The sequence below is a fragment of the Mesoplodon bidens genome, assembly GCF_964165515.1.
Source record: "Mesoplodon bidens genome assembly, chromosome: 11".
NCBI classification, from domain to species: Eukaryota; Metazoa; Chordata; class Mammalia; order Artiodactyla; family Ziphiidae; genus Mesoplodon; species Mesoplodon bidens.
In genome coordinates this window covers 8266024-8286920 of record NC_138167.1, presented here as the reverse complement: position 1 = coordinate 8286920, position 20897 = coordinate 8266024, and the positions used below count along the sequence as shown (strand labels likewise).

At 45.9% G+C, this 20897-nt stretch overlaps 1 protein-coding gene across 2 annotated transcripts in view; it reads right to left on the bottom strand.

The window, feature by feature from the left end:
• Positions 1 to 20897, bottom strand: part of ETV6 (ETS variant transcription factor 6) — a 246593-nt gene that overhangs the window by 45976 nt on the left and 179720 nt on the right. For both annotated transcript variants that reach the window (XM_081248514.1, XM_081248513.1), the window contains exon 3: positions 2692 to 2856. In XM_081248514.1, coding sequence (XP_081104640.1) covers positions 2692 to 2856 — 165 coding nt within the window. The remainder of the gene's footprint in view (positions 1 to 2691; positions 2857 to 20897) is intronic.

The following is a 20897-nucleotide window of genomic DNA, read 5'->3' as shown; positions in this document are numbered from 1 at the left end:
TGCGCGTGTGTGTGTGCACGCGTGTGTGTGTGTCAGGGACCATGACAGAATTACGAAATGCTCTGAGATAAAAGAGGACCAGCACGTCACCCAGACTGAGGCGGGGAGAGGTGGAGGAAAGGAAGGTGGGGTGGAATCAGGGATGCAGGGATGGGAGCCAGGGAAAACATTCCTGGAGAAAGTAGCAGAACTTGAGACATGAAGAGGCAAGCAGACAGGTGAGGGGGGCGGTGACGAGTGACGATGAACAGTGTCTAGCTCATGTGGCCTCCTCTCTGGGTTCCTCCTCCACACAAACTGGCCTCAACACCTTTCCTTACCTACCTCTTGCTCACCCTTCAAAGTCCGGCTCCACTACCACACCACTGAGCCTCACTGGACAACCCAACTGGAAATCATCTCTCTATCCCTCAAGTCCTTCAGCCCAAACTTCCATCCTCTGATGTGGAGCTGCCCAGGGAACATTCACGGAATGAATTCCTACTGCCTGGTCCTAACCGTGGCTACGGCACCACGTCCCGACTATCGCACCAGCCTTATGCTGCCTCTTCCATCCGTAGGGGGGCTTCCTCACCGCCACCCAAACACACCAAAAATTAATGCTGCTCCAGTGACCCACCCACTCAGCTCCATCCTTCACGTCCCAGACCAACTTCACTCCTGCTTTCCGGAGACCCACCCGACTCCGCTCTCTCTTTCCCCAGCTCCCTGTGCCTTCAGGTTCAGGGCAATCCTGGCTCCAACTGGGCAGCAGGCTCCTGTCCAGCTTTCCACGTGGCCCACCCGGTAAAGACCTGGCAAAATGGCAAGGGCGTACTGACAGGTTTTGTGTATCTTCGCTCCCAGCTTTGAGCAGAGAGAACCTAGTTTCACAAGGAAAGTTGAGAGGTCACTGGAGAGAAAAATAAACCAGCAACAAAAAGGAACACCTGAGAGGTGGTGGGGGGAAGGCAGATTTACAAAGACTCTGGGAGGAAAGCGTGCCCAAGGTCTAAGTCAAATCAAGTTAAAACACATCACTGGGTTTTCCTCTGTTTGCCTGACATGAGTAATTTCTCCGGAACCCTAAAGTGTTAGAGCTGTTTTCCTCCAGATAGGTAACTTTGCCCCTTTGAGTATAATCTGTGAGTTTCCACTGGAACAGAAAAGGGAAGTGTTATTGCATTAAATTAAAAGGAACTATTGAGGTTCCTTTTAGGGTAGTTTTATTTACTTATTTATATCATTGTTTTACGGTTTTCTTATTCTGAGGCTACAGAAAGAATCAATGATTGAAGACCGAATGTTTCAGGTAGGTTTGTGTCCCTTATAAAACCATAGCAATGATCTGTTTTTCAGCCTTAATTTAAGTTTTCAAGTTTCCATTAACATCTATACTTCTGGGGGAACCTTCCCCTTTATCATTTCCTCATATAAACGGTTCTGCTGCAATTGGGAAAAGCTGGAGCGATACTGTTCCATACACACCCTTATCTTACCCTCTGTGATGGGGCTGTTTCCTCGTGGCGGTTAGCTAGTGTATTAACTCCCAGCCAGCCTCCAGGAGTAAATCGGGGTGAGCGTAGCTGGGCACTATGGCAGGACCCCTGCCCTCAGTCAAGAAGACACGGTCTCTGCCAGACAAGTTGCATCCAAGTGGGGCTGGCGGTGAGACTTGACAGAGGGAGGGCCCATCAGTCCTTGAATAACTGCCCTCAAGAGGCAGAAACCTGAGACCAAAGTTTCCCTTGGACATATGGAGTTCCCAAATCTCTACTTCAAAATATCCATCAAGTGTGGGAAATGAAGTTGGAAAGTATATTTGAAAGCTTAACCCACGTCAGGAATACACTTTGCAGGTACAAAAGTCCCTTGCTGAATGAAACCTTCCCATGTGGGTTCAGGAGCCCTTATTTTGACCAATCTTTCTAGTTAGATGCGTTGCTTGTATTTTTCAGGGGTTCTACAGGCTGCAAGATGCATTACTTCAAAGAATTCAGTACTTCTAAAGGAAATCACTTGAAGCCCTGGGCATTTGTTTCTAAACTTGCCTGGGCTACTAGGATCTCCACCTCTCCCAGCCCTTCTCTCTTGTTCCCTTGATTCTTCCTTCCTTTCTACTCCTCCTACCTCAGCAGTGCTCATTCCCCTTCCTCTGCTGTCTTTTGTTATTTTGTTTTTGTTTTTGTTTTTTGTTTTCTTTGGCTGCACCATGCGGCATGTGGGATCTTAGTTCCCTGACCAGGGATCAAACCCGCATCCCCTGCATTGGGAGTGCGGAGTCTTAACCACTGGACCACCAGGGAAGTCTTCCTGTCTTTGTTTATAACTGAGCAGTTTGCAATCTACACTCACGCTCAAGCATCTCTTGTAAAGTCTTCAGAATCAGAAGCCAGGCAGAGAGAGAGGGCCAGAACGCATTTTCTTCCTTATTTGGTGGTGTAATGAGATCCCTTAAGTTCCAGGGTCTATAGGTCCGAACTGGGTTCCTTCTCCTAACCTTAAAAGTCTCCCCCGGACCTGGAAATTCTTCCTCTTCTCCCTCAAACTGGCCTATGTCAGCAGGATCTGTCCTCTCCTAAGCTGGGTCACTGTCCTTGCGTTCACAGTGACTTGATGTGGAGATGTCTTGGGAGGCTAAGTGGTGACAATGGCCAACTCTGGCTACCAGACATTCCAGGCTGAGCCCGCGTCCGGAGTCCAGACCCTCACCTGAATGAGGAGACCGGTAGCGAAAGTCCTCTTTGGTCAGGAGCAGGAGAGCTTTGCCATTCATCTCAAACGTGTTGCTGTCAATCGGCCTTAGAGAAAACTCATTTTCAGCCCACTTGAGCCACTGGGCTACGTCATCTCTGCTCCAGTACATTGGCTGCAAGCCTGTTGGAGAGACAGCAAGGCAGAAAGAAAAGAGAGAGAGAGAAAAAAAAAGGTCTTGTCAGTTAGACAGCTGAAATAAAGGGCAAAGATTTCCAAATGGTTAATGAAATTGAGTCTCCGTATCTGAAGAGCCCTTAGGTTCCACTCTGAATCCCAGGTAAAACTCAAGCTTCATGAGTGGCAAAGTGCGATAGCAAATGAACTTTTTACTGAGAGGCAAAATGGGGGAAAAATCCCTTTTTATGTTTTTAAGGAACCGTAGGTCTCACAGCCCTGTCCTTCCTTGGCCGGCTCCAGCTCCAGGGGTGTCTGGATTCCTGGTCTGCCCTGAAGGTGCAGCTGTGGAGTGGGCCTGAAGCACCTGAGGGGGCTCAGAGTCATGACAAATGCCAGTGGGCTTTGGAGGTGACTCCAGAATCAGAGCTGGGGTGGGAGGGAGGGAGGGAGACGCAAGAGGGAGGAGATATGGGGATATATGTATATGTATAACTGATTCACTTTGTTATAAAGCAGAAACTAACACACCATTGTAAAGCAATTATACTGCAATAAAGATGTTAAAAAAAAAAAAAAAAAAGAATCAGAGCTGCTCTGATTGTAGCCCAGGGTCCTTTCAAAGTGAGAATGTTCCAGAGCGGGGCTTGACCTTCCAGAGATGCCAAATAATGAAGTGTTCCCTGAAACTTCTTCCAGGAAGAGCAACTCACTCGCCTCTGGGAAGCGATCAGGCTAGTCTCTGGGAATGAGAGGGCAAGGTAAGGATAAAAGGTCTTTCGCCTGTTTACTGTACTTGCTGATGTCAGAACTTCCTGGTAGGGGTGGTACTTGAAGTCTGAGTAGGACCAGGAGCGGGTGAAAGGGAGGGCAGCCACTGAGGCTGAGAGGATGGCTCGGGCTGGGTCTCTGCCTGGAAGCCTGACCGTGAATCTATGTTTTATGTGATTTTGCAGTTGTGGGAAAGCTTAGACACATCATTCAAGCGGTTTAGAACAGTCGTTACCAAAGTGTGATCCAGGGACCCTTCAGGGTTCCCAAGACCTTTTCAGGGTGTCTACGAAGTCAAAACTCTTTTCATAACAATATTAAGGGGTTATCTGCCTTTTTCACGCTCATTCCTTCATGAGCATATGGTGGAATTTTCTAGAGGCTACACAGCATGTGATATGACGGCAGACATGAGAATCCATCCATTTTCTATGAAGCTAGACGTTAAAGAGACTTGCAAAACTGTAAAACAATGAATGCCACTCTTTAATTTTGTTTGGTTTTGGAAAATATATTCAGAAATATATATTTATGTTAACATATACTTGGCTTATGTTTCAGTGAGTTAACCAATATTTTTATATATATTATAACCAATATTTAAAATTTTCAGTTTTAATTTCCAATATGGTAAATATAGATAGATATAAGCCACATGAGCAAAGCTCTTTGGGGTCTTCAATAATTTTAAAGAATCAAAAGAAATCTTGAAACCAAGCTGTTTGAGAACGGAGGGCTTAGAAGAAGCTAGATGCTCAAGAGTGCTTTATTCTCTAAAATATCGTATGAATTAATAGTTCAAATACAACAGAATCAGGGTTTGCTGAGAGGAGCGTCAGCCTCTCTATTGAGTTACTTCAGCTTGCTAAGGAGACTCCAAGTGTGTGCTCTGACAATGTCCTTCAGTTTCATCCTGGAAAGAAGCACCTTTCATCCTTATGTCAGGCATGACAAAGAACTGTCTGGTCTATGTGGATGGGCTGCTTTTCCTCCCAGGTGGACTGGGGAATGGAATGGCTCAGATGCCCTTGAGAAGATCCAGGGCCTCTGGGCATGACAACTGGCTCTGTCTTCCAGGTGGCTTCTTTGCAAAGTCTAGTTTTAAAGAATGGCAACTGGCTTCCTTGGACTCTGGGGGAGTCTCTTTGAAACTGGTCCACTGTGTAGGGCACCGATAAAGCACTATGGGCACTGAAATAATTAGAGATGGGCATTGAGAGCTTTCTCCTTGGTTTTTAAGTTTTTTGATTTTTTTTTCACGTGAAAAAAGGGGCATTGTAAAATAATAACGTGTAGTATGTTACTGCTCTATGATCTTTAGAATAAACACAGCCACTAAAGAATTCAAGGTTTTGCTTTGGACTCTTGACTGGGCCAAGAAGCAATGCCTATTAAAAATGGTCCTCGGCTTCCCTGGTGGTGCAGTGGTTAAGAATCCACCTGCCAATGCAGGGGACACGGGTTCGAGCCCTGGTCCAGGAAGATCCCATGTGCCGCGGAGCAACTAAGCCCAGGCGCCACAACTACTGAGCCTGCGCTCTAGAGCCCGCGAGCCACAACTACTGAGCCCGTGAGCCACAACTACTGGGACCGCGAGCCACAACTACTGAGCCCACATGCCACAGCTACTGAAGCCTGCGTGCCTAGAGCCCGTGCTCCACAACAAGAGAAGCCACCGCAATGAGAAGCCCATGCACTGCACCGAAGAGTAGCCCCCGGTCGCCTCAACTAGAGAAAGCCTGCCCGCAGCAACAAAGACCCAACGTAGCCAAAAATAAAATAACATTAAAAAAAAAAAAAAGGTCCTTGGGACATAGATGGACTTGGAGGGTCTTATGCTAAGTGAAATAAGGTAGAGAAAGACAAATACTGAATGATATCACTTATATGTGGCATCTCAAACATACAACAAACTAGTGAATATAACAAAAGAGAAGCAGACTCACAGATATAGAGAACAAACTAGGGGTTACCACTGGTGGGGGGATGTAATATAGGGGTCGGGGGGTGGGAGGTACAAACTACTGGGTGTAAGAGAGGCTCAAGGATGTATTGTACAACATGGGGAATATAGGCAATATTTGGTAATAACTGTAACCTTTAAGAATTGCATTGTTAGGGACTTCCCTGATGGTACAGTAGATGGGACTCCACGCTCCCAATGCAGGGGGTCCGGGTTCGGCCCCTGGTCAGGGAACTAGATCCCACATGCATGCTGCAACTGAGGAGGCCGCGTGCCACAACTAAGGAGCCCGTGAGCCGCAACTAAGAAGCCCATCTGCTACAACTAAGACCTGGTGCAACCAAAAAAATAATACATTAAAAAAAATTGCATTTTTAAAAAGTTAAAAAAAAAAAGGTCCTTGGAGATAGGAGGTAACCCAGCTCTTCCCAATGACCTTGAAAATGCACATCTGGGATCACAGTGAGGTGTGTGTGTGGGGTGTGTGTGAAAATGGTTCAGCAAGACCTCGAGTTCTGAACTAGTTAAAAAAAACCAACACAAACCCTTAGAGTTGACGTCCTGCACTCCATGGTGTCACCTCTGGACGGGAACAGCAGAGTGATTAGTTATTAGGACTTTTCCCTTCTTTGCCTTCACACAAGGGGCAAGAGCACAGCCAGCCTTTAGGGGATGAATGTGAGGACCAGGCAAGCGTGGCCTAAGGAACTGCCTTGGGGCAAGAGGGCCGCAGGGCAGAAGATGCTTGGTCAGAAACAGGAAAAAGGACGGGGTAGCTTATTGGAAGAGGGAGTGCCAAAGCAAATACAGAACCGAATCCCGCTCAGGAGGGGAAATGAAAGTAAAATGCTGAAGTTTCTGCAGAGGAGACACTGAAGCAAGGGAGGCGGGTGAGAAGGGGGCGGGTACACAAGTAGTAATTTGAGGTTCTTTATATTCTATGGAAGAAAATACGCATGAGTAATCTTTTCCCTAAATACAAGAAGAGTCGCACACTCCAAACAGCCCTGCCGGTTAAGAACCACTGTTTCTCTTTTCACTTCCCATTAATCTCTCCCACAGCCCAGCCCCCGAAGCAAGCGGAGCCATCACGTGGAAACCCCCTCACCGGGGACCCACTGAATGCTTATGGGCTAAGGGGACCCGGCAAGTCTCAGTCCGTCCCGGGAGCACCATGGCAATCTTAGCAGTTTGACAAAAGTGACCCCGACAGACTAGGCTACCTGCTGGAGGCCAGGCAATAAACTGATCAGAATCACTGCTCTTCCAAAGAGAGAATGCGGACACGTTCACCGAGCCGGAAAGAGGTTTGATAAACTTTGGGGTTCAAAGTCAAGTCCCACTGCTATACCCTTTTCAATTCAACAGAAGAAAAAGGTCCTGGTGTAGGATGCGCTCTGCCATTCTAACTGAGGAAAAAGAAGCTTCCTTTCCTCAAACCTCAGGGCCCTAAGGCCTGGGTGTTACAGCCTTGGACGGAGAAGACACTCCCATTGCATCAGGACCATTTAATTCACTTAACAGTCACCCAGCACCATTTTGAGCACTTGATAAATATCAGTTCATTTGACTGCACGCTCACAGTAACCTATGAGAGAGGGTTTCAGGTGGCGCAACTAAGGCCCAGTGCATTTAAGGGATTTGCCCAAAGGCACACGACCCCAGGGACCAAAAAAACAAGAGGAGCTGAGATTTCGAACCCAGGGCACCGGGTTTCCGAGTCTGTGCTCTTACCCACCACATTCTGCTGGCCCATGTATTTCCCATCCAGATTCATAACGCAGATTGATTTTCAACATCTACTGGGGATTCCGAAAAGACTGAGTGAACTGAATCCTCCACCTCCGAGACTTTGATCCTGGGAGGTTTCTCAAGTTATCGACAGACTAAAAATAGAGCAAAAAAAACCCCTGTAGATCCCTGGAGAAATAGATTTATACATGGGAAGAAGAGGGAGGTGTAGGCGAGACTCTGCTTTTAATGCATCCAGGGATAAGGCTCTACCGTCACTAGCTACTTGCTCACAGGCACTTGCTGTGCACACACCGATCCTGCGTAGACAGTTGCTAGTGTAACAGAACACGGGCAAGACCAGGGAGGAACGCATCACATGTAACTTGTTTTACAGTTACGTCTTGCAACGTTAGCTCAACAAAGTTGGAGAATATACACGTTAGTGATCACTAGTAAAAAGAAAAGAGAGGGAGACCATTATTCCACACCTACATTATGCTACCCCCCTGTGCACATAACAAGCCTGTGAAAGCCACCCTAAGACCCGCATTTTTAACGCCAATTAATTTCAGAGCATAGTTGAGAAGGACTTTGCACAGAAGAAATGAACTGCTATGATTAAGAAAATTACTAAGAGTTCCACCGCACTTTTTTTCCCAAGTGGGTCAAGTCAAGTTCATGGGGCTGTAGCCTCCAATGACATACCCAGACCCTTAAACTTCCTTGTGATAGTTCTCCAATTCCATGTTCAAAGAAGCAGCCACATTCATCAGTACACTCTTAGCCTCGATTCAGACTTTTTGAGTTATGTTTAAACTAACGACGGAAAGCATGCTGAGAGATAGGAGCCTGGATTTTATTCCCAGATCTGCCATTAATTAACATGTGATGCTGGGACAGCCACTCAGTTTCTCTTTGGTTCAGTGGCTTCATCTGTAAAACGAGGGGCTTAGAGTATGTGATCTCTCTTCCCTTCTGGGTTTAATACGGTCAAGACGCTCCCATTTAACTTGTATCCTAAAACCCAAAGAATACAAGCAGCCGGGACCCTTTTTCTACAGAGCTACTCCGTGCTCACGACAATGACCCTGAGATTTTGTAACTTCCTGAAGGCTCTTCTGAATCACAGATTCAGGAAAACAGATTAAGTTACTTTAAATAGAGTTCGGTGCTTACGAGTATTTTTTTATATTCTAATTCTTGGAAAAGTTATAACCTGGTTACGGCAAGAATAAACAACATTTTAAGAAGGTGTTTTCACGTGTATGACCTCAGGTAATTCTCCAAAAAGCCCTGTGAAACCCACTGTGGTCTCATTTCAGTTTAACAGATGAGGAAACAGGGGCTCAGAGCCATTAGAGGATGTCGCTGGTTTGCGTAATACTCAACTCAAGCTCTTTTGCTATAGTAAACATTCATCAAAAACACCCTTTATCCTAAATGTTCTGTGTACACAGGAACTGGCTGCAGATTCTGTGGCTTAGAGGACAGGATCATAGAAGACAACTCCCACTGCCTCCTATTCATTAGGCAACTGAAGCTGGGAAAAGTGAAGAGATGGAATCAGGATCAAGCTGCCCCAGGTTCCCTGACTCTTTCCAACCTCCCACAGTGTCTCATAACTAGATTCGATGACACCGAACAGTTCCGTAACCCTTGACACAGTGAGGAAGGTTATCACTTCCTTGCTTAGTCATCTTGCCTTAAGATTAAACATCCTTCATTGGTCCAAACAGAAGTTCTGTACTGCCTTTTCTAGAGCCTTACAGGCCTGCCTGCCTCCTCTGGAGATGCTATTTGGCTGCCATTCCTAAAAGTAGTACCAGAAGCAGGACTAGAACCTTTCTATCTCTGGACAATGTTTTTGTTCATCCTAATAGCTAACAATTATTGAGCATTTACATGAGTCTTCACTACGACGATTACTCCTTCTCGTTGTGTAGAGGAGAAAACTGCCACACACAGTAAATGGAAATGGTGGTGCTGGGGTTGAAAACCAGGCCCCAACTCTTAACACCCCACCATATGGATTCTCCAGTTGCCCCCTCCGTATCGAGGTTCCACATCCAACCAACTGCAGATCAAAAATACTCAGAAAAAAAATTCCAGAAAGTTCCCAAAAGCAAAACTTGAATTTGCTGTGTGCTGGCAACTATTTTCATAGTGTTTACATTGTAGTCACAATAAATGACATAGCATTTGCAGTGTGTTAGGTATTGTAAGTAATCTAGAGATGACTGAAAGTAGATGGGAGGATGTGCATAGGTAGGGGATATGCAAATACTACACGAGTTCCTATAAGGGACTTGAGCATCTGTGGATTTTGGTATCTGAGGGGGTCCTGGAACCAATCCCCCCATGCAGATACCCAGGGATGTCTGTAACAGCAAACACTTACCAGCATTTACTGTGTGAAAGGCACTGTTCTAAATGCCTTCTCTATGCAACTCATTTAATCTCCACAGCAATCCTGTACAATAGAAACATTCACTATCCTCATTTACACAGGAGAAAACTGGAGCACTGAGAAGTTAAGTGATGCAGCCAAAGTCACATACCCAGTGGAAGAGCCACCATTTGAACCCAGTTGGTCTAGCCCGAAGTCCATATTTATTGACTCCTTGCCTCTCTGTCTAAGGTTATTTGGTGTTTTGGCAGGACATCAAGTTAAATTCAGGATTTAAAAAGAGAGAGAGAGAGAGAGAGAGAGAGAGAGAGGGAGAGAAAAGTTTCAGTGACTGTGTGAACTTTCACGTGGTTAAACATGTAGGCCCAGAGCACCAGCACGGAAACTCTGCTTCCCAGCTGTGTGATCTCGGACAAGTTTCTTAACCTCTCTGTGTCTCACTTGCCTCAACTGGAGAATGGGGACAACTTTCAACTTGTGAAGCAAGTGCCACTGAATCATAGATGACATGCTTGTCAAATTGGCAGATGACATAAAGCTAGGATAGAGTAAGATGATACAAATGATGATATAAAATACAAAGGACAGTATTTGGCATAGAGCAAAAGCACTTAATAGTTATTTACCATTATCATTTTTATAATCTCCCTACCCTGCACATAGATGGCTGCTGTTTGGAACCCAACTGTAAGAAGGTGTATTAATCAGTATTAGATTTCATCTTGCTATTGTCCATCATCATTCCAGCCTGCAGCAGTCCCTCCAGATTTGGACCTATCTCTAGTATCATCAATACTTTGTAGCTTCCTGTCAACTGTGGCTTTGATTAGCATCTGTCACCTCAACAGGTTACTGACAAAGTGCTGATTAGGTGAGGGCTGACAGGAGGACACTCTGGTGACACACTAGCCACCTTCTTTCAGATGGAGACTGAGCCAGTTATTGGCTCCGTTTGGGTACAGGTGTTCAATTATCAACACATGTAAATACTCTGATATTTGGACTACATCTTTCCAGTTCAGCCATAAGTGGAACCATCTGAAATTCAAATAAAATGCTCTCCTGATGTCCAGAAATACAATAACTACAAAAGTTACAGCAACCTTACTGAAGAAGATGAAGAGCAGCAGGTGGTTCGTTCCTAAGGGATGACTTTTTCCTAAGTGCTTATAACATGTATGTTTGAAACTCTCTCCTGAGTTCCATCTGAAAGTTATAACAGGTTAGCTGTTTGTAGTCTGTACATACAGCCTTTTTTCCTTCTTCTGCTCTGAGTGTCAGGTAAACAATGGCTCATATTCTTTCTTTTAGTGCCTCTTCCATTTCCCACAATGCTTAGTGGCCTTTCAGTGTCAGTGGCCTTTCACCCTTGTAAGTTCTTTATTCTGGGATGTCATTTGTCTGGGCCAAGAGCCTTGAACTTATTTAGAACAACTTAGATTCACTTTTACAATCAATCCACCCATCTTGGGCTTCAATTCCCTCATGTCAGTTTGTACTACCTGTTTCAGTCTGACAATCACCCTCCTTGATGGAAGAGAGGGAAGAAAGAGAGAAGTTGCCCAGTTTTGTTTTCTGTTTGCCACCCAACCCAACCTGCATGCAGATACCGTGCTTATTCTTTTACTGCCCCTCCAAACACAGTTTTCTTAAGCATCTCCCATACTTTTTAGCTCACTTAGTTTTAACATTCTAGATCTAAAAATCTCTCCTTTATATGTTAAATTGTTTTGTTGTTGAGACACAGTTGACGTATAATATTATATACGTTATAGGTATATAGTAATCCACAATTTTCAAAGATTATACTCCACTTACAGTTGTTATAAAATATTGGCTATATTCCTTGTGCTGTACAATATATCCTTGTAGCTTATTTATTTTACACATAGTAGTTTGTATCCCTTCTTCCCACACCCTTACATTTCTCCTCCCCCCTCCCCTCTCCCCACTGGCAACCACTGGTTTGCTCTCTATATTTGTGAGTCTGCTTCTTTTTTATTATATTCACTAGTTTGTTGTATTTTTTAGATTCCACATATAAGTGATATCATACAGTGTTTGTCTTTCTCTGTCTGACTTGTTTCACTTAGCATAAGGCCCTCCAGGTACATCATGCTGTTGTAAATGACAAAATTTCATTTTTTGTTTTTTAAAAAATTTCATTTTCATTACCTTGTTCTTTCATCCACTATATACATCTTTTTAAAAATCTGAGCTCATTAGACTGGCACACAGAAAACAGTGGTAAGGTAAATTGGCATGATCTTTCTAGTAACTAACTTGGTGAGAGTTTAAGAGCCCTGTAAATGTTAACTTCTGAGAATCTATCTTAAGAAAATAATTGAGGATACAGAGAAATCGTTCATGCACAAAGATGTTCATTGCAGTGTTATTTTTAATAGTGAAAAACTGGGAACATCAATAAGGAAATAGTTAAGTAAACTGTGAACAACATCTCTGGTAGAAAATTATACAGCCAATAACATAGTATTTATAAAGAGTATCTATTCATATGGAAAATCACAAAATAGCATGTGTGCATATATACTATAATCTCAAACAACTTATAGAAAAATATTATAATGCAACATAAAAATATTAACAGCAACTGTCACTCAACTGAGTTACAGATGATGTTTACTATCTCCTTTTCATTTTTTATTTCCCAATTCTATTAAGCATGTGCTACTTTCATATTTAAAAGGATCTATTTAAAAATTGAGATCATCAGAGAAGGTCCCCTCATCAGCCTCATCCAATTCTTTTTTTTTTTTTTTTTTTTTTTTTTTTTTGCTGTACGCGGGCCTCTCACTGCTGTGGCCTCTCCCGTTGCGGAGCACAGGCTCCGGACACACAGGCTCCGCGGCCATGGCTCGCGGGCCCAGCCGCTGCGCGGCATGTGGGATCTTCCGGGATAGGGGCACGAACCCGTGTCCCCTGCATCGGCAGGCGGACTCTCAACCACTGCGCCACCAGGGAAGCCCCTCATCCAATTCTTTAGTTGTCCTCCTCCCTTCTCATGCCCTGTGCAGTTGATATGTCAGAATTTCATTTTCCAGAGCACCCTGATTCTCTAGACTTGGTTTTAGCCCCTTTCAGATCATGGGCCCATAGGTAGTTTTCCCCTCAATTTAAGTCATTTCCCTTCTTCAAGTCAAGAAGACACATCTGCTCGTGCCTTTCAATTCCCTACCCAATTCCAGGATGATGTTTTCATTCTCACCAAAATTTCCATCATTTCTACTTCGCCAGCCAATTCCTCCTCATTTGTCAGACATGTGTCCAAATTAGCAGTGCCCCTCATTGCTGCTTCTACCTTCTGGGAGATCAGACTGCTAACTGGTAGGCACATGTGTTAAGAGTTAAAACGTGCATGTGTGTAGCTGAAGGCGATTTCAGCGCTTCTCACATCGTGCTTGGCACACGACGGTCCCCTGGTAATGCCAGACTGTTTGGCCAAAGAACCCCAATGCTAGCACCCCACCTTGGGCCAGCTCTGCAGCCTGTCACTGCCACCCTGTCCTACCAACATTCTCACCAGGTGGGACACTTCTGATCTGTGCAGTTCACTGCCATTACCAGATGCTTCTCAGACAGGTTGGGACCTGGGACCCACTGCTGCAGTGCTTGCACCTGGAGAAGCTCTCAGGGAGCAACAAAATACAAAGAAACTATAAGGGACTAAAAATAACTGCGTGCATGTGCAGTTGGGGTAAATTATGGACAGTAAGATACAAAAAGACCAGAGAGCCTAACTGCCACTTCTGAGGAGCCGGGAGCAAAAGCAAGGTGTCCCGAGCAAAAGCAGGGTACTGCACGCACCCCCTGCACTCAACACCACAAAGGGGTGGGCAAACGATCTAAGCCACCCCTCCGGCCCGACCCCCTGGACACACCCCTACCCTCACCCCATAGAAGGAACTAGCTTAGCCCCCCAGTCAGGGAGCGAGCAAGCAAGGGAAAATGTTACTTTTTCTCACTCCCCACTGCTGCAGCAGGGGCCCCAGTAAAGCCTTGCCTGAATTTCTTGTCTGGTCTCTTATCAATTTCTATTGATTAAGGAGGCCAAGAACCCTGGTGGTGACACTTCCACATTCATGGCATCCCAGCAACTATTCTGTGAGGGAGCTAAGGTTGGCACAACTGTATTTGCAGAAGAAACTGAAGCTCAGAGAGGTTGAGGGACTTTCCCAAGGTCACAATGGGCCTCAGACCAGAACTCCAGCTCCTGGTCCTTTGTATATGTCCAGTGAACTTCCTCTGGGTCAAAGGAAATAAAGGATATAAAAGACCCTTGCACTTTAATGCACCATAAAAGGCACTCTAAAAATGCAAAAGAATTAGGAATAATAAATCATAACTCAACTGGGGCAGGTTGAGTTGCAGGTCTGGTTTAGCTGCAGATCCAGAATGCCGAGCCCTTTCTGACCTCTGCAAAGGGGGTGCAGTGGGAAGGGTTTCTTAGGATAAATAAACACTCCAAAATAAAACAAAGTTATCATCAGAGGCTGTTAAGCTGCTGCTTCCCAGAGCACTTCGCAGGGGTCTTTTCTGACTCCTAACCCTTCCCCACAGGCTGAGTGCCCCCAGCCCACACTGCAGTCCTGGGTAGATTCTGACAAGCTCGGGCATTCCCGTTCCTCTGGGTCTGCCTCTAACTCTGGATGTGTTATTTGCTCAAGACTGCTCTCAGCACACAAATTCTGTCACTAGGGGACGTTCCAAAACATTTCCTGTTTTTTGTCCTCCAGGTTACCCTGTATCTCAGCACTCAGTTTCCAAGTGGAGGTTGGAAGGTTATTCTGGTGTCTTTTCAGCTAAAACCCCAAGAGCAAGAATACTACACATTCACGTTTAGATCCAAAGTCCTATTCTGTTCCCTGGAAAAAATCTTTCCTTACAAACTTCATTTTGTGGATTTTTCTGGCTTTCACTCAGTTTTAGCCACAAAGGGGTTTTTATCAGCAAACCTGTTGACAGCAAAACTGGCCCAGGGCCTCCTACTCATGCTTACAAACATGAGTGAGACCATTCCTCCTCATTTGTGCCTTTGGGCAGCAAGCCCAATGCGGAGAGAGGCATGGAATATTTTAGATAAAAACCTGGGTTTGGGAGTCAAACAGTCCTGAGTTCAAATACTGGTTCTGTTACACCTCTGAACCTCAGCTTCCCCAGCAGTCAAATGGGGCCAAGAATAGAACTTACCTCCTAGGGCAAATTTAAATATGGAGTGAGATAACCCAAATAAAGATTCTGCACCCTGCCTGGTAAACGGGAAGTGCTCAGTGCATTTTGGGCGGTTGGGCAGGGCAGATTTGTTGTATTTTGTCACGTCTTCAGGAGACTGAAATACCTTCTGCAGCTCACTGGAGCCTCAGAAGCTGGAGCAAGGGTTCTTGGGAGCCATGTGAAGGGTCTAGCAAGAGCTACGAGCCCAGCACAGGGCTTTAAGGAGGGGGTTGGCGTTATCCCTGTGCAGGCTGGGAAGCAGGCGAGAGGCTGGAGGAAGGAAGGCTGGGTTAAGAGCTCACTCAGGTCTGGGATTAGGGTAAGGCAAGTGAGGCACTCACTTCGGATGTAACATTTAAGGTAGTGACAGAAAACTCAGGAATCACAAAAAATAATGATAGTTTAATGCATTACTTTATTATTATTATTATTTTTTTTTGCGGTACGCAGGCCTCTCACTGTTGTGGCCTCTCCCGTTGCGGAGCACAGGCTCCGGACGCGCAGGCTCAGTGGCCATGGCTCACGGGCCCAGCCGCTCCGCGGCATATGGGATCTTCCCGGACCGGGGCATGAACCCGTGTCCCCTGCATCAGCAGGCGGACTCTCAACCACTGTGCCACCAGGGAAGCCCTAATGCATTATTTTAAAATCAAAATAAATGCAAACATTCACAATGAACAATTACCAACATTTTACCTAAAGTCACATTGAAAGGAGAGATGATGGGGATGGTGTCCTGATAAAGGAGAATAGGGCAGTTGGGAGCAGTACTTCTTAAGTTCAGGAGGTAACGGACCCCTTTGAGAATTCAGTGGGAGCTACCGACCCTCTTTGGAAATGCATAGACCCACGCACACCGATATTCGCCTGCCATTTCCAAGTGGGTGGACTAGCTGAAGTTTATCTATGGACGCTTAGAGGATCCGTTTAGAACTGATTTTAGCCTCGTGCATGCAAGTGGGTCTGATGAGATGGTCTAGGGATATCATGCAAAAACCCAGTTAGGTCTGAGGAGAGAAACACACACACATGTCTTCTGATATTGGGGGGAGAGAAGAGCAGAGAGAGGCAGGCAGGCTGCCCTCCGCTAACTCTGGAATTGGCGGGGGAAGGGGTGGCATGGGCAATGAAATGATGAAAGCCAACCTGGGGGTCATTTCCTTGTGAAAGGCGCACACCTGACCTTAAATACAAAATGTCCCCTCTTCAGGTACTTTAGGACTCATGGCTAACATACTGCACGTTTTCATTCATACTGGTGAAGGTTAATCGCTGCAAATTAATTTATGAATGTGAGGCAACTGGGCTGACCTAGCGAGAGACCCTTGAAAGACGAATTTCTAAAGGAAGGAGGCAATTAAGGGCAGAATTTCTCAAACTGCAGGGCAGAGAGCTACGTTTTTATTTTCAACTTTACTGATATTTATGCACACAAAAAAGCCCAATTTTAAGAAGAAATAAGTATGTAGGAAAAATAGATATGAAGAGAGTTGAAATGTTCCTCAAATAGATTTAGCAAGCAAATGGAAACTGGCTGTGGAAAGCTGGTGCAAGAAGGTTTTTTAATCCTCCATAGAAATGGATGGGGTACAGAGAATCTAAAGATCTTGTTGGATTTGCACGATCCACAGAACACAGACGATATACTACGGATGTCCGTATAAACGGGAACGAGCATCCTTTCTGTCCCCTTTGGCTCTGAAACAGCACGGGATCGTCTCCTGTGCCTGCCAGTCTGCAGAACATTCCTCTGCAAAGTGTAACAAGAGCAGAACTCATTCTCGTTCTGGACGGGCAGGGACTCTCCCGTGTGTGGTTCAGCTGCGCTTGGTCCCTTCCCTCCCGGATTCTCTTTCTTCCAAGGAAACTAAAAAGCAGGCTGCCTTTTCTCAGGATGGAGAGTCCTTATGCTCACTGCATCCTCTGAGGAGACCAGGAGGCTGGAGGTGGAGGGGAGACTCTAAGAAGCATTTACCTTTCACCATGCTAACTCCACAGACCTCAGCAACATGTCCAGGGCCCAAAAGGCAGACTGCACCAGGGGTTCAAGCAACCTAACACACTTGTGTCAATAAAGCAATGCTTTTCTGGAAAATGCCTTCTTTGAATCCTTCTTTTCTTCCCTGACTCTTTGGGGAGGGATTCCAGTGTTTTTGAAGGCCCTGAGGCTGTCCGAGCAGATGCTGATTCCGCAGGAGGAAGGACAGGTGGCCTGTGAGCACAGGCAGGATGAAATCACTTCAACGGCCTCGCGGAGGCCTCGTGAAATGAAAAACATCAAACTTGGGGCTTCCCTGGTGGCGCAGTGGTTGAGAGTCCGCCTGCCGATGCAGGGGACATGGGTTCATGCCCCGGTCCGGGAAGATCCCACATGCCGCGGAGCGGCTGGGCCCGTGAGCCATGGCCGCTGAGCCTGCGCGTCCGGAGCCTGTGCTCTGCCACGGGAGAGGCCACAACAGTGAAAGGCCCGCGTATCGCAAAAAACAAACAAACAAAAAAACCCATCAAACTTGGAGAAGCAACTTCTGTTTCAATATAATTGTGTGTGTGAGTGTGCGTGTACGTGTGTGTCAAGATTGCTCTCCACGCCTCATCCCCTCGTTCCTTCTTTACCGAGAGGATTCACGGGGAAACGTGAATCTACTTTCAGAGATGGATTCACCTAAAAGGCTGTCGTCTTTTTTTCTCACCTGTTATATTCCCCAGTATCAGAGTTGTGAAGGTTAGTAATCCCTGGATTTCCAGGCTTAAGACGATCACTTGGAGTCAGGAAGATCTAAAAACCAAACCAAACCAAGCCCTTGCCCCCTAACAGAGCAGCGGACACACAGACAGAGGCAGGGACACACACCTTCCGCTTTACCCGCGGCCCCAGATGCTGGGAGGTGGGGTGACTGGGCCAGCTCAGGGGTCAAAGGGGCACCGAGGGCCCCTCCCTGGCCACAAAATGTCTTTTTCTTCGGCTCTGTCATCCGGTCTGAAGTTATATATTATTCCCTCCTTTGGATGAAGGCACGGAGACCTTTGTGGGAAGGAACGCTGGTAAAAGGAACACATGGAATCAATATCATCCTTCACACTTCAGCTTTGTTACATAGTCGGATGAATGAGTCAGAGGAATGATCGTTTTAAGGCTAGTGGGGGTCGCCACAGCCCAGGGGCAGGATGCTAGAGGCACCAAAAGGAACGAGACTTGCACACTTTCACCGGCAGGGGTTACGGCTTCTGACTCTCCAAGAGATCTGCCCTAGACAAGGTGTGAGCGCTACAATAGAGACGTGAGCGTCCTGAGCTCCGGAGAGGCCTGGGTCCCCACTGTGAACAGAACGAGAGGCACCTCCCTCACGACACCAGGAATGTTCACTCACAAAGTGCACACGTGCTTCTGAGACGCTGGGCAGAGGGGGGGGCGGCAGGGCAAGGTCTCCAGGTGCTCACAGGCTGACCTCCGACTGTCCTGCGATTTATAAAGCATGCCGCCTCCTTTAGTTTCTTGGCAGGAATTGCTAATTTGCTGGAAATATTAAAATTGTCCTTTCGCAACTTGATTATAAAATGAGATTCAAATCCTGTTTCTGGCACCTGCTAGCTCAGCAACTACAGAGGGTTGAAAGGTGGCCCTCAAAAGACGTTGTCTGTGTTCTAACCCCTAGAACCTGGGAATGTGGCCTTGCTTGAAAAAAGACCTTTGCAGATGTAATTACGGATCGCGAGATGAGATCATCCTGGATTGCTTGGGGGCCTTAAGTCTAATGACAAGGGTCCTCATGAGAGAACACGGAGGAGAGACACAGAAGAGGAGACAGCCGTGTGAAGACAGAGGCAGAGATCGGAGTGGTGCAGACCCAAGCTTGCTTATTAGTTTTTCTTCTTCACAGGCTCCTATTAATCACATACTGAAATTCCTCTGCCCATCTTCAATATCTGTCCCTTTCTCTTGAAATGTATCTTTTTTTTTTTTTTTCCGGTAGGCGGGCCTCTCACTGCTGTGGCCTCTCCCGTTGCGGAGCACAGTCTCCGGACGCGCAGGCTCAGCGGCCATGGCTCACGGGCCCAGCCGCTCCGTGGCATGTGGGATCTTCCCGGACCGGGGCACGAACCCGTGTCCCCTGCATCGGCAGGTGGACTCTCAACCACTGCGCCACCAGGGAAGCCCTGTATCTCTTTTTTACTTTTAAAATGTTTGCTTTTCTCCTTCCATTTCTCTTAAAAATTACCTTTTGTATATGTTCATCTTGTATTCTTACTAGTTTACTTTTCATTTTTTTCATTTAAAATTCTTTCCTGAGTTCCGTCATCTCATTTCTAAGTTTTCCTAATTCTGATTTATGTTGGGTTTTTCCCCCCATGTTTTATATCATTTTCTTAATGTCTTTCAGCTCATTTGGACATAGGTCACAGTTCTGAATTTTTCCAAAGCCATGTCTTTTTGGCATGCTTTCTTTAGAAATATTATTCTGCTTCTGATTTTCTTTTATCTTATAAAAACTTTGTATGGGATTTGAACTCACTGCTTTTCTATTGCTTGTTTCCCTGTGAAATTAGTTTTCCTGAACTTTTAGAACGTGGCCTCATTCTAACTATACAAAGCTCTCTCTTCCATTACATTCATGTCATGTTCAAATATACCACTGCTGAAATTTCCTGGTTCTGTTTCCTTATGGGGACTTTTTCCCCTAAGTTTCTGTTGTTCCCACCCTGTCCAATTTGATTCCACTCCGGGCAGCTTCTCACTGTAGGATCGTTCTGGAGGAGGACCTGGTTGCTTAGTTCCAGAGCTCACAGTGGCTGAAAAGCTCTAGATCCTTCAGACCTCCCTTCAGGCTACCTGTACTCATCCCTCTTGGAATCAGTGAAAGGACCCCCACTTTCAGCTATTCCTCTCAGACTGACCCTCTATGCTTTCCTGTACTATTTGGGGCTTTTCCTGTTCTAACATCTAAAAGCCCCATTGTATCTTGGGAATATCCTGTCACCTAGTTTTGTCACTGTTCATGGGTTTGAAGTTTTGCTATTGAGTTACTCTGCTCTTACCTGGGGGTTCGAAGAGATTAAAAACTATGCTGCTGCCCGTGCTGTCATCCCAGACTCTGTCCCAGAATACTTTCTATTGGCAGGGACAGCATCCCTCTGGTGTCTCATAAAAAAGAGCACCGATCTTCTCGTGTCTCTTGGTGAACTGTTGCTGGGTTTTGTAGCAGTAAGCAAAAATGTGATAATTAATGTGAGGCGTCTCTCATACAGAAGGCTAAAAAGCACATGAAAAGATGCTCAACATCACTAATTATTAGGGAAATGCAAATCAAAACTACGATGAGGTATCACCTCACACTGGTCAGAATGGCCATCATCAAAAAATCTACAAACAATAAATGCTGGAGAGGGTGTGGAGAAAAGAGAATCTTCCTACACTGTTGGTGGGAATGTAAATTGGTACAGCCACTATGGAGAATAGTATGGAGGCTCCTTAAAAAACTAAAAACAGGGCTTCCCTGGTGGCGCAGTGGTTGAGAGTCCACCTGCCGATGCAGGGGATACGGGTTCGTGCCCCGGTCCAGGAGGATCCCACATGCCGCAGAGCGGCTGGGCCTGTGAGCCATGGCCGCTGAGCCTGCGCGTCTGGAGCCTGTGCTCTGCAATGGGACAGGCCACAGCAGTGAGAGGCCCGCGTACCGCAAAAACAAAAACAAAACCAAAAAAACTAAAAACAGAACTACCGTGTGATCCAGAAATCCCACTCTTGGGCATATACCTGGAGAAAACCATAATTCAAAAAGATACATGCACCCCAATGTTCACTGCAGCACTATTTACAATAGCCAGGACATGGAAGCAACCTAAATGTCCATCAACAGAGGAATGGATAAAGAAGGCGTGGTACATATATACAATGGAATATTACTCAGCCATAAAAAATGAGATAATGCCATTTGCAGCAAC